General features: G+C 40.3%; 1 protein-coding gene across 2 annotated transcripts in view; it reads right to left on the bottom strand.

Annotated features, from left to right (window-relative positions):
• Positions 1 to 14,211, bottom strand: part of alox12 (arachidonate 12-lipoxygenase) — a 19,495-nt gene extending 5,284 nt beyond the window's left edge. The window contains exons 1-11 of one of the 2 annotated variants that reach the window (XM_030430394.1): positions 14,099 to 14,211; positions 13,341 to 13,660; positions 7,881 to 8,027; positions 6,216 to 6,417; positions 5,780 to 5,864; positions 4,424 to 4,546; positions 4,193 to 4,299; positions 3,481 to 3,653; positions 3,241 to 3,384; positions 2,364 to 2,567; positions 1,252 to 1,338 (exon numbers count right to left, since the gene is read on the bottom strand). In XM_030430394.1, the coding sequence (XP_030286254.1) occupies positions 1,252 to 1,338; positions 2,364 to 2,567; positions 3,241 to 3,384; positions 3,481 to 3,653; positions 4,193 to 4,299; positions 4,424 to 4,546; positions 5,780 to 5,864; positions 6,216 to 6,417; positions 7,881 to 8,027 (1,272 nt within the window). In that variant the 5' untranslated portion in view covers positions 13,341 to 13,660; positions 14,099 to 14,211. Of the gene's footprint in view, positions 1 to 1,251; positions 1,339 to 2,363; positions 2,568 to 3,240; positions 3,385 to 3,480; positions 3,654 to 4,192; positions 4,300 to 4,423; positions 4,547 to 5,779; positions 5,865 to 6,215; positions 6,418 to 7,880; positions 8,028 to 13,340; positions 13,661 to 13,874; positions 14,001 to 14,098 lie in introns of those variants that run through there. The other variant, XM_030430395.1, reaches the window with a different exon arrangement.

Raw genomic sequence — 14,211 nt, 5'->3', positions numbered from 1 at the left:
CCCAACTTAGCTAAATGATAGAGAGTTAGTTGGACGGTGCAGGTTCATTTGGTTACAGTTTTAATGATTGTTAATAAACATCTGCATCTGCAACATCTGCTGTCCTCCTGTGATCCCATTCATGTTTTTTTGTTTGTTTTTATAGGTGTTTCTGCAGGCTTTATATAACATTGTGGTTCTAAAAGCAAGCACATCAGTGCAGGTGGTTTCAAAGAGTTAATTCTCAGAAACAAGAGTTAAAAGGTCCTTAAATTCATTTAGAAATAAATTATAGTAATTAATTGATGTGAAAAATAAGAAATTTACTCTTACTCTTACTTTTACTTAAAGTAAATTTAAAAGCATGTACTTTTGGATACTTAAGTACCTTTAAAAGCAAGTACTTTTTTACTCTTACTCGAGTAACATGTCGATTGAGCTACTTTTACTTGTAACGGAGTAAATTTTGACCAGTAGTATTTGTACTCTTGCTCAAGTACTGGGGTAGAGTACTCTGTCCATCTCTGATAATGACTAAGTATTAGATTAAGTAGAACAGTCATAAATCGTGACATCACTTTACTGTAATGAACCAGGAAAAGATAACACTAATGCCGTATCACAGCCAGTTCTCACTCCCCATACTAAAATTACAGCAGCCTGGTCAGTGCCCCCGCACTTGTGACCTTGACGTCACACCTATAACATAACAACTATAACTCGTGACGAGCCTGCAGTGCAGCAGCATAAAGACCAAGCCCGAGTTGGGGAGTGGTCGAGAGTTGGCTGCGTCATACAGTGGACACAGCTTTCTGTGTCCAGTTTGTGAGCAAGAATCACGAGTGATCGAGTGTCACAAACGTTACGGAACATGAGTTAGACTGAGCATAGTTATTTTAACCAAAAGTATGATCTAAAAACTAACAAAGTAGTTTTGCTACTTATGATAATACGTCATATTACATTCCATATAACATTTGATTACTTCCCTAAACACCAAGTCTTTAGAAGGTTAGGGTAGAGCGCCACTGTTTGAGGCTTAAGGCCACTGACTAAGCCGCCCTATTATACACACTGGGAGTGAGAAGGTGTTGCATTTCATGATATGACTACTGTATATCTAATATCTAAGACAACATGTCAGTTTATATCAAGATAATGATTTAATATCAGCATATTACCCAGCCATGATAGCCTCTGGCGAAATATATCAAGCCTACATCAATTAAGTTTGAAAATCCCAATCAAATGTACTGTTTCTGAGTGACACACCCGTTTGAAGATGCCATTAGCAGAGATGAGCTGAGTGCGGCCCCTGCAGTTGATCTCCAGAGTGTAGCGCAGATGAGGAGCCAGGAGCTGCAGCAGGAAAATAAAGACAGATGTTCAGGGTACAAGGGTTCATAATAGTGTTATCTACAACAGTAAAAACAATAAAGTGTAAGACACCAGAAGCATCAATTTTTTGTCCAACATAGATCTCAGGTGTCTTCATTAAATTTCTGTGGCATGCTTTGGTAAAATACTTCAAGGAACAAACCCTACTCACAAAGACTGATTGGAGTGCCTGTTTCTTTAAATGCTAATTTCATCATCTTTTCCTTAACCTAGCCAAGTACAATTGTGCCTAAACCTAACAACATCAGTAACATCATAATATGTCATAATATGTTATCTTTTTTCAACAAACTTTATTTTGAAAGTCTAACTGAATGTTGTTTATTTGTTATCTGTAACTTGACCTCAGAGCCCCTCGCATGCAAAACTGAGTCAGAGTCAAGGTACAGTGTCCACAAGGCCATGCAACGCTTTCCAGTGCTGCACACCTGTGATCAAAACAGACTTCACCTTTCAACAACAATGCAAATGCTCAGTGGCTGCACCTGATTGGACGAAAGCCACTCATGAGCTGTGTTGCCCCTGGATTTCCCGCTTAACTGACGTGGCAGCTCGTTTGGGAAACTTTTTTTTATATCGCAGAAATAGCCCAACAAAATGTTTCTGAAGGCGCAAGAAATAAGCCATGCACGTATCTTTTTAACATGCGAGTGTTTTACAGAGGTGTCATGTCCAGCTGGATGCCCCTAATTTGCAAGAATTCAACAACACAATGCTGTCTCTTGAAGAGCACCGCGTCGCTACCAGAATGGACTGCATGGCTTCCTACATAGACAATGAATGTGAAGACAACAGAATCTTGCTGACATGTACACTCGGAGCATCGTTTGAAGCTGGGAGTGAGAGCGTGTTGTATGCTGTCATATTGACCATTCACTGTAAACTTACATTAACTCCAGTCTCCACAGAACTAAACACAGACTTTGATCAAATCCTCCGACTAAAAAGCAATAATTCTAAATAATGTGACTTGTGTGGATGTTCACCTTATATATAGGGTGCACAGCTGGCAGCTGTCTCAGAGTAGCCACACAAAACACTTCTACGACCAGGTGAGTCCTGAGCAGGTGAGACAGCACCTGGAACACCTGGAACTCAGAGTGACGCACCCACATCTTCGCCAATAGCCAGGCCAGGGGTGGGTCCTTGGGCAGGAATATGGGTGTGTCCAGGGATGGAATCTGCCCGAGCTGAGGACGATTTGGAGAAATGATTACAGTCAGCCCTGTTCCACTACAACTTGAACTTCAGAACCTCCCAGACCAAAGGAAGTTCAGCTATAAGTCACCAGATAACTCATTTCCCTTCAGTATTCTCACATTTTTAGAAATACTAATAATAATGGCATAAAGGTCTCTCAGATTTAAATAAAATCTTCCTACATTTATAATCAGTATTCTCATATTTTATCATTTCTATAAAAAACACATTCAGTATTTTCAGAAGTTTATAAAATGTTCCCAGGTTTACCTTCGGTATTCTCACATTTTTAGAAATATTACTCATGTTTACATTCTTTTATTACATTTTCCATATTTTATATTGATGTCATGGTTTTCAGTTCAGATATTTACTTTTTAATTAGTAGAATTTTGTTGAATTCGTTCCACTTCCTGTCTTCCCTTTTCCCGCCCTTATTCTGTGTTCACCTGTGCGTCATTCGTTCATTAGCCCTTTTGTGCTTAAGTGTGTCGTCCGTTCAACCCATGTGTTTTAAAAAATGATCACACATTTACCTTGTAACCCGGTAGTTTCATTCAATACTCTCATGTTTTCAGTATTGTCAGGATGCATCAGTGATATGTTGACTTCCTTCAGTATTTCAGTACGGGTCTATGGGCATGATGGGTCTAAGTGATCTACCTGTATAGCAATCGGTATGAGTCCTTCATCTGGGTGTTGGTACAGGAGACAGAGTGGAGCAGCAATGTGCTGAAGTTTTCCCTTTATGGTGTTTGCGGGAACCCCATCCATGATGACATAGTCTAATAAGTAGATGTTCCCAGCCTGGACGGAAGGGAAGCAGAAAAGAGAAACAATTAGAGCAGTAAACGTGTCATATTAAGCCTAAATTGTACAGATGGATGAAGAGCAATCATCCACCTTGAGTTCTTTGTCCAGGTCGGTCCTCGGAGCCATGGAGCTCTGCACCATGTTTGGGGTGACGGGAAAGTTCTCTGGCAGCTTCTTGCACCTCTTGATCATCCTCGGGTTAGAGCCATTCATGCACTGGTAGCCGAAGAACCAGTCTTCCTTCCAATGCTCCATACAGTACTCTGATACAAACACACACATACAGGGTGAATAATTGACTCTGGAGGCTTCTGTTGAGAGTTGCACATGTGCAGTACTGATCAGGCAGCTGACAGGTCTCAGATCTGCCAAGCAACAGCGGCTATTTTTTAAACATCGTTTACTTCAGTCTGTCTTTGAAACTCAGTACTGACTGACTGATGTCTGTTGGAGCTGCTTAAACAAAGGTAGAGGTGATTTACACCTGTGGCTACTGCAGTCACGTGGGTGTGAACCTCACGTATTATTTTGCATTTATTTTATTTTTTCTGTCGCTGTCTGGTAAGGTTTAGGAAGAAATTACAATAAAACTTTTAAAAGCTTTAAGAGGTGTTTAAAAGGACCATTTCTCTCATGTACATACATTTCTGGTCTTTTTCCACCAATCGGTGGGTTAGGGTTAATTATGACATTACAAAACTGTGATTGGTCAGTTTCTTTGTAGTCTTGGGGCAATATTGATTATGATGTCCCAGGAACAACACCAACTAATCACATACATATGATGTGTATTTTTACCCACCAGCTATTGGACTTCGTAGCTTCCAGAAGATCCGCTTAAAATCGTCCAGGTCATTCCAGGACTTCCCAAACCTGATGGCCAGTTTCTTCAGAGACAATTCCAGCAAGCTAATGAGAAAGAAGGATTCATACACATATAATACAGAACATTGTAGGAACTAAACTTTCATGTAGGGAAAAAAAAAATCGACTATGTGTTATTTGTGTATGTATGTGCGTGTGCACCACCTACGCATAGTGCAAGGAATGTTCGAAGTCGCTCCTCTTCTCATTGTCAAAGCGGACGTCTTGGGGTAAATCTGCTTCTGTTTTAGCGTCAATACATTTGGGAATCCCTGGAGCCCACGTTACCCATCTGAAAGACATAAACACATAGTATGATACAAGTGAGGGGTAGAGGGTTCACAAAAGTCACTGTTCGCATATCATTTATGAGTCACAGTTCAGATCGCTAAAAGGGGGGGGATGGGTTAGCTGCTCCAATTAGCAAGTAGAGAGGTGTGACAAAGGGTAAGCAGCAGATAATGCCGAAGTTGCGATAAACATCACAGTTTCTCAGTTACAACCAGTTTGTTGGCTGATAAAGGGGAAGAAGAAAAGCCCTGAGGACACTGCTGACTACCGGGTGTCTGACTACCAACGCAACAGCCCTCACCTCCAGCAGCAGTGAATGACTTCTTTGCTTTTTATTTAATGAGGATGTTGCAGCTTCTTGACCACGCATTATTAAGCAACAGTGTTTTTTTTCACCAATGTCACCAGCGGGGCTCCGTATCTTTCAAATCTGACATCGAAATCACTGAACGTGGGGCTCAGTGATGGTCGAATCATTTAACCACAGTAAAGACTATATCATGACTTTGGAGAGCGAATGAGTTCAGTGAGTTTGTTTGTGTGCGGTCGACACATTTCTGTCTATTGATATCATTTTAGTTTGATTACAGCCAGATGCCTTCATTATCCTAGGCATGCCTGCTATATAGTTTACATGGAGTTTGATAATTGATAATTCGATAATTATCAATAAATGACATGATTTTCCTTTATCTCCTTTGAGTAAGCGAGGGGAAGCACGAGGGGAAAAGAGAGGGAAGTGAGAGAAATAAACTGCCCCTCACCAGATGGGTGTATCCTGTACATGTCTGTGACATATTCTGCACATGCAGTACAGACATTAAAAACAATAAAACTGTGGTGAAACACTGCTATGATATCGGTATGAATGTCTACAGGTTGTTTTCATGTCTATTTTTGCCCACAACTGCGCGCGTTGCCGTAGAAATAGGCAACTGAGCAATGTCTGAACACTGCTTGAACAGAGATGGATGGAGAAGTATTAACAAGTCAGCAGCCTGAATTCAACAGATGTCATAGCATCACACCTGTAAAGGGGAGAAAATTAGCATGTCCACCCGGGTGTGTAAATGTCAATTGTACCCATTCAGATATAAGACAAAAGTCAGATGTTAGTGAGTGTTAGTGTGTCTTTTTCCTATGTGAAAGGGGAATAGTACTGATAGAAATCTTGAACGCAACCGCTCAGGTTAGTGAAGCTGCATGCATCTGTGTGTTGTTATGCGTGTTGGACCTGTAAGTCTTCTGCCTCTCCTGCAGCTCTGTCTTCCTGTGGGCCTGCAGCTGAGGGGAGGAGTCGTCACTCGCTAGTGTCTTCGCTACAGATGCAGGTAGAGGAGAGAGACAGGAAAGTGGAAATAGGTTAGGTTAGACATACATGGGCTGATGCCTGCTGGCCCAAGGTTTGAGAATGGGGGCCCACAGAGATGAGTAGAGGTGACGAGTAGAGGTGTGAACAAACCTTTTAGAAAAACTGATTTGATTTGGATGCTACTGGCCATGTGCCAGCACAAAAGAGGAACCCAGAGCTAGAAGTGTGCCTATCACAAGAAATTTTAAAATTCAAACAGTTTTCCAATTACGCAGCTGCAGAGTCGGCTGCCTTGCTGACATGGCCGTTCCTTTCCAGCTTACCAGTAGGAGTTAATTCTGAATGGAATCCTTCCTACCTGTTCCCTCTCTTATCTCCACCTTGGTGTCTCCGATCAGCCAGCGGTAACAAGGGAAAGTCAGCACTGTGTCTTCCCCTGGAAGTTCCACTGTTACATAGCGACAGAACCAGTTATCTTCCACCCAGTATCTCTGTTTCTCCAGTCTGACCAGTAGCAGGGAGCCTAATGGTGAAGGGCTTGTAACCTTGTACTGATCTACCTGATGGAGATGGAGAGATGGAAAATAAGAAAATGAAAAAAGCATTGAAATCCAGAAAGCCTCATATTTTATCTCAAACCAAGCAGCCCAACCTGTCCCCCTCCATATTCCTCTTCCAGAATTTGCACCTGTGCCCTTTTGAACTCATTCTTTCCTACATAAACCAGAGACTAGCCATCCAAGCTTCTCAAGCTGAGGTAAACTTGGCCACCGTTCACCCCCTAGCAATCAACCCTATTTCATTCCGTCACCAAAAATGACCCTCATTCCAAATGTCATTCCATCACTAGATAATGGCGTGGTTTACCATCAAAATGTATTCACAGAATACTCGGATCCCTCCTTTATCCATTATCATCCCTCACCCTGGTCCTTCTGCTTCTTCTAGGGGATCCCAAGATGTTATCAGACTAGTTGGGATACTTCATATAATCCCTCCACTGTATTCTGGGTCTGCCTCAGTTTTGAGTTTGCCCTGGGAGAGGACCAGGATGCCTCCTGACCACATGCCCCCACCCAGCTACCTTGCACAGGAAACACATTTGGAATCTCATTCTTTTGAACATAACCCAAAGATATGTGACCCTGAAGTGATCAGAGTTAGCTACTTCTATTTCTTGGAGGGGACTGTTAACAAACAAGGATTCTGGTCCTGAATTGGTCTTGAAATTGTCTGATTGGTAATCTATTGTAGGTATCTATCATGGACATAGTTTCATCGCTATACTGTAGATAACAACATGTATTTCTTGTAAGAGGTTTTTCCTGCCAAACTTGTCAGCGTACAAGGTGATCACAAGGTGGCTGTAAGGGTGACATGATTGTTTATCGGGCAACATGTGTTGTAAAAAGTTTGAAAGGTCTCTATAAAGCCGGATCAGAAGAGCCGATCAGATAAACACGCAAGATCGTTTATCTATGAGCTGTTAAAATGCCACAGCTACACACACAGCAGGACTCTGCCGCTCACTGTCTGCTAACAGCTCACTAGCTATCCACCTGTCAATATCAATATGGATTTTTAGTGCTCCCTTAGTTTACATACTCACATATTTACAAATGTGAGTATGAACGGTTGTTTGTCCCTACATATCAGCCCTGTGATGAACTGGCACCTTGTCTAGGGTGTACCCCACCACTCGCCCAATGTCTTTTGAGACTTGCTCCAGTTTGAGTTTGGAGTTACAGATGCTTTACATCAATGTATATTTCACCAAACTTCTGTCAGAGATTTAAGTGATGAGACACATGATCTGACGTTAGGGTGTCAAATAATGCTAGAATGACCAAATCAGATCCAGCGCAAGAAAATGCTTTTACATTTCATGCTAACATACGTCTTGAGATTGGATATACAATTGAACAAATAGCAGAAGCTTCACTGGTAAACATTGGGCATTTTTGTGTCCGTCAGATTATGAAGTTTGAACCCCGGTTTAAATCACCATTACAAACACACTTACTGCTCCTCGACAGAAGTCCAGTCCAGGGTTGTCCAGAATGGTGCGTTCACTCTCTCCTTTCTCCCCCACCAGGGTCACAAAAATGTAGTTGTTGGTGCCTGAATACTCTGATGTCCCAGTTGCTACAGTTACATTGTAGACTTCCATCTAAGGATAAGAACACATACACACAGCATGCTTACAACCAAGGGTTCAGTGGACAACATATGGGTACTCTAAGGCAACGACAGATGCTATTGGACTGCAGCTGTCAAATGCTAAAAATTGTTTCAAGTCAGTTTAAGTTGATCAGCACTGAAACCCACATTTTTTTTATTGGGACAGCGGTTCATATAAAAAGTAAAATATGCATACAGAGTGAATTATTTGTAGTTTATCTTTTAGTTTATACTCATCACTAATAGTATTCCATATTTTTAGCTAAGCGTTGAGGAGTGGATTCTTTGCATCATTTATGAATCCCATCAAGTTTTTGTGGGGTAGTACTGCATGAATCGGAGGGTCATTCATAATGGAAAGCTCAGTGTCTCTCCACCTACCCTGGAATATTGGGTTTCATTTGGGCTGCAAAACAATAACTTTTAAATTGGATAGAGTCATTCCTCCTTCATTGTAGGGTTTTGCATTCAATCCTAAATTTGTTCCGTCGCCAAATAAATCTAGAGGTTAATGTATTCAATTCAGAAAGATGTTTTGAGGTTACTTCTACAGGAAGGGCTTATGATATATTTGATATAAGGTGGAAGTCTTTCCATTAGAAATGTATAAATGAATAAAAACCCATGCTTGTCCCATCCTACAGCAAAAAAGATGCCCAGCCTACCTTTTGGTTATGGTGGGTGGCATCACAATTTAGTACATCGTAGGGCGGAGTGATATACGGCATTGAGTAATTTCAATGTAGAGGCATCAGTTTTTCCATATTTAACATCCCCATATTCAAGAACATGTGAAATGTTGATTAAACAATTATTTTTTCTGTGGTGAATAGGGAAGCAATTCTTATTACTATACAGGAAACCAAATATTGGTCTCAAATTGGCAATTAGTGTCTTAGTGTAGTGCTTGAAGCAGAGATTCAGCTAGCCAGATACCAAGATATTTATACTGAGGCACACTCTCTATGCATGTACCATTTGCAGAACAAGTAGATTTGGTGAAAAGCATCCATTTGGTCATGGTCTAAATTTAATACTAATTTCTGGTTGTGCAGTTTGAGTTGGTGTAAATCTAATGAAAACTGGAGACATTTAATGGCTGACTGTACAGAAGTATTACAATGTAAAACTGTGTCATCTGCGTAAAGATGAAATTTGCAGGATTCAGACATGGGAATGATATAATTTATACAAATTGTAAACAGAATTGGACCTAACACTGAACCTTGAGGAACACCTTTACTTATAGTTAAAATATCAGAGTAAACTTCATGCATTCTTATACACTGTTATACATTAGTGGGGTAGTTCTCAAACCATTGACAACTGACAGAATCAAAGCCAATACAGTTTTCTGAAATGTAAGAAATGGTCAATAGTGTTGAATGCTTTTGAAAAAGTCTCTCAAAAGTGCAGCTCTATCTAAGCCTTGTGCAATGTCATTTAAAAACAGGGCTGTTGAATAAATGATACTGTGTTTTGGCCTAAGATAGGACCTGACCTAGTTATTTACTAAAGACTCTAAAATCTCCAAGCAACACAATTTAGACACAGGATGACAGTCAGATCAGTTTTGTTGCCATTTTCGTACAAGGGAAGGACATATGCTGTTTTCCTTGCAGTACCACTCCTACAAGTGAAGACAGTCGAGTTCAAAATATGAGATATGAATTCTGCAATAAGTGGCACTGGGAGTTTAAAAAGACTTTTGTATCAGTTGTGAGAACGGCATCAGTAACTTCCCTAAAACTAAAAGGTAACGAACAGAACCTTAAAACCCTTTAGCTCAGCTTGTGGTCGCTGATTTGAAATTAACTGGAAAGCAGACTGGGACATGCCTTATCACTCAGAAATGACCATCCTCTATAAATTGTCTTACCTGAGCTTAACCCCCTCTCGTCTAACACAGGCTTTGTCAATTCAGTCATGCATTAGTTTGCATGGCTTGGATGTTATTTAAAACAAACAACCCACACCATAAAAACCACAAAAAAGTTTAGTTCAGTTTAGTTCAGTTTTTGAGTAAGAAACACTTTTCATGAACTTACTGTTTCAACAGTTCAAGCTATTGTACGAGCTATTACATTGTTCAGCATGTCATAAGAGTCAAACTACTTCCAAAGATTAATAGTTGTAGCTGTCACACATTCCGTGAGGGCACTGATGTGCTGTTGTGAAAGTTATTTCCTGGAGGTGATTTGAATATTTTTTCAAGAGTAACCAAATGTGTGAAACCACATGATGCAAATGAGATTATGAAACAACAGATAAGTGTAAACATACCTGTAACAGGATGTGACTAAGATCTGCATTTTACACCATGAGACATGGCTTGCCTTAATGTCATTTGCACATTTGTTCACAATAATATAGCTCTTAAAGCAACTTTAGTCATTACATATCGTACAGGTTGTACGTATACGGTGTGGCTAAATATTAATCACAAAGTTAAATATGTTTTTAATTCAAGCTTAGATGGATAAATGTACTATACTTTGTTATCTTTGTATTAATAGGAAAGATATGGTTCACTTTTTGTATAAGAATTGTTCAATGTTAAATTGATTGCATATAGTGTTTACTAAGCTACCGACTACTCAGAGTGCTTTACAACACATGTCGAGTTCTACTATTCACACATACATTCATACATTGATGACAGACGATGCCATGCATGGTTCATACCTGCTCATCAGGAGCAAAAGAGCGCTTCTATCCAGTGCCCTACAATATTTCTGTGCTCACCTATTTAGAAAAACACTCACACATCATTGGAATGGCCACCAGGAGCAATTTGTGGTTTGGTGCCTAACCCAAAGTCCTTTGACATGCAGACTAGTGAAGCCGGGTGATTGATCCACCACGACGGCCCTAAGCCCAACAAACTATATTGATGTGAATTTGTTCGTCAACATCATCACAACCCAAAGTGCATGGACATATAGACCAAATTAACCAGCTCTGAGGGTGACAAAATTTGAGGAGCCCCTCAATCAAGATGAGTTTATGGGTTTAGGACCTCTGATATGGGCCTCTGATATTCAGAAAATAAATGAGTGTTTAGATAGTATTAATATAATGTTATTTTACTTATACCCTGTAAGTGGAAGTACAAATTATTAAACGGTGTTATAAAATAGGAAAACATGTCTCCCCTCCTGTATGCTGCTGATTATATAAAAATGAGCCAAGTAGCTTAGCTATATCAATTCCACACTATTCAGGTATATATTGAGATAGAAACTGTTTTAATTTGGTAATTTGGAATGGCCTTTCATTGTGACTTGCCCAAGGCACACGATCTGCTGCTAACACAGATTTCAGTAAATTTGTTCTGAAAATCTGATCGAAATTTTTTTTTTTGTGCACAGTAATCATCTTCGATCTTTTACTCCAGCTCATTGAAAAAAATTGGAGCAAAAAAAATAGTGTGTTTATTTTTTAGTAGAAACCTGAATCGAATGGGTTGTGATAATCTGCAAAACCTTATCATCATCAGCTTCATTGTTTTTTGTAAATAAATGCTCATTCTGAATTAGATGCCAGCAATACGTTTCAAACAGGTTGAAACAAAGCCTGGGAAAGTTGCCGGATGCTCCAAAAAACCTGTCTGGAACATTCCACGGATAAACATGTTTATAGTTGCATGACTGAGTACGACAGATGCATCCTTGTAAGGGCCAGTCGTTTACAAGCAAGGATGGGCTGAGGTTCACAACTTTGTGTGTGAAGGATGGAACTACAACGCCTCCGGAACACTTTGTCAAACTGTTGCCTAACACAGTTTGTTTTGCAAATGATGGCATCTCGTTTTTTATCGGTTTACAGAGCCTACAAACTGTTACTGAGCTGTATATATAAGCCTCCAGAACACCTTTTGATGACGGTGGTGGAGAGAATTGCTGACCCTGTGTCCTGTTTGATGCATCTAAATCTGTCATGTTTGTCTATGTTCACTGACAAAAAGATTTTTATTTCAGTCTATTAAATACAGTATACAGTGTGTAATGGCACACTGAGTGACTACCATATTGATGTGGGATCTATTGAAAATCCCCCCAAAAATATTGATTGCCTTGGCAATAGAGAAAACACTACTCTATGTCTACGACTGAGGAGAAGTTTAAGTACTTCTTAATAAAAACTTTGGAGAAACTTACTGAGCGGCTTGAAAAGTTAACAGCGGCGGAAAACAACACTGAGCCGCTCAATGCAAAACTGATCAGCATGGGTGGACACGGATGCAGGAACAATATTAGAATTCAAGGATAAGGTGAGAAGACGAAAGGTAAGGATCCAGTGTGCTTCTTTGAATAATGGTGTTCCTGCATTCCTGGGACTCTAAACTAAACGAGGCTTAAGTAAAATTGGCTGTGCGCATCGCAGGTTTGGGAGACAAAGAAAAGAGATGCCTCGGGTGGTTGTTATCAAGCTCCATAACTATACAGAAGAATCGATTATTTCCTGACTTCTAGGGCAAAAATGGTTGGAAACAGAGAATTGTACAACTGGCTCTAGATCATTAAGTGACCATTCACCTATATTCATTACAATCTCCCCTCCATACAGAGACCCTGCGAGGAGGGGGGAAAGCTTGCAGAAGCTATAAGAGCTAATGATGATATGTAAGGTTTATACATGGACAGAAATACTCACAAAACAGCATTGTATGCAAATGACATATTGTTATCTGTATCAAGATAAGCCCAGTAATCTCATTACCTGCTATCCTGAGGGGATTTACAACATTTTAGTGGCTTTTCAGGTTATAAGATAAACAATCTTTTTCAGGTGATACCCCATGAATCTGATAGAGAGAATGCCAGAATTGTGCAAACAAAACACTACAAAGACTGTGTGATAGTCTTGTTTTTCACGTTTTCACACAGCAGACTGCAACAGACTGTGGTGAGATCAAGCAGATCCCCTGAGCAGATTCCAACACTATGGAATTTCAGAGTCCGGTGTCTCTGCACACTCTGTTCAGCAGCCAGGAAAACTGCGTCAGTCTAGTAACATAGTTGATTATCCGCATTGCAACCATGCTCATTTGCACCTTAACAATATGACGAATAGCTTTCCACAGCTGACAAGAAAGCAGGTGACTGGAATGTTAGGATTTCCAAAAAATTGAGTACATTTGTTAAGAAAAACGGGAACTATCATGAGTTTAAAGGCAGATTTGAAAGTGTGGAAACACTCAAATTTGAATACTGGAACTAATTAAACCTGTGGATGCAGCATGTTAGGGCTTATCCAAAGCAATCAAAGTCAGCTGAAAAACAACAAGAATGCCTCTTACTTTAGTCCAGAAGTGCGTTCACAGTTCAGTATCAGTTTCCTCTTCTTTCTTTCCTGAATATTTCCACCAGCTGTGTTTGCCTTCTGTTGCTTCCCTTTTTTTCTTCTCCTCCCCTCTCTGTGCCGTGTTTTAAAAAGTCCTGACAGGTAACAGGTCGACAGTTGTCAGGGTCAGGATGGCATTTCAAAATGCAAAAACCTTCCTCTTTCTCTCTGCTGGCAGTTTCTTTAACGGTCTCTGCTTCAGTGTTATAACAGAGCTCTACTGACTTTCTCCCTCCCACTCACTCAATCCTCAAACCCTCCTTTGTGCAGTGTAACCTGTAGAGAGAGAGAGAGAGATGGGGGGGGGGGGGGGTAATGGGAAATTGGGTCAATATCTGGGTTTAGCAGCAGGCCAGCAACTGCTGCAAAACAATTCAAAATCATAACAACAGAATCAAAAGAAGTAGGACGTACGCCACATACACTGGAGATATTAAAAATGTGATCAATCTTAATTAGCTTGAGAGTACCTACATATACCTCAACTTACTGTGTGTTGTAGCAGTATGATGCAAATAACTTGACCTTTGTCGTATGGTTTGTTGAGTTTTGCACTGATGTTATCATAAATGTTTCCAAGAGAGTTTTCCAAGTAACAATGCGTTTTCATTTGGTCGTTTGACACCATAACTTCTGGGAGAGATTAAGAGAGTGAGGAAGGAAGCCAGAGGAAACCTGAAAAAACACGACTTTGTCTGTGAGCCGAGCACTCACCGGAGACTCCAGTTCTCACTCTTTTGTTAAATTGTTCCAATCAGCTTCATGTTTGGCTCCATCGTATTAAATCCTGAGGTGAAATCAACAGTCAATGGTAGCCTGCACTCCCA

Source organism: Sparus aurata, chromosome 10 (assembly GCF_900880675.1).
Source record: "Sparus aurata chromosome 10, fSpaAur1.1, whole genome shotgun sequence".
Lineage (NCBI taxonomy): Eukaryota > Metazoa > Chordata > Actinopteri > Spariformes > Sparidae > Sparus > Sparus aurata.
Note: the sequence above shows the minus strand (reverse complement) of the source record. Positions and strands in the feature narration are given on the sequence as shown.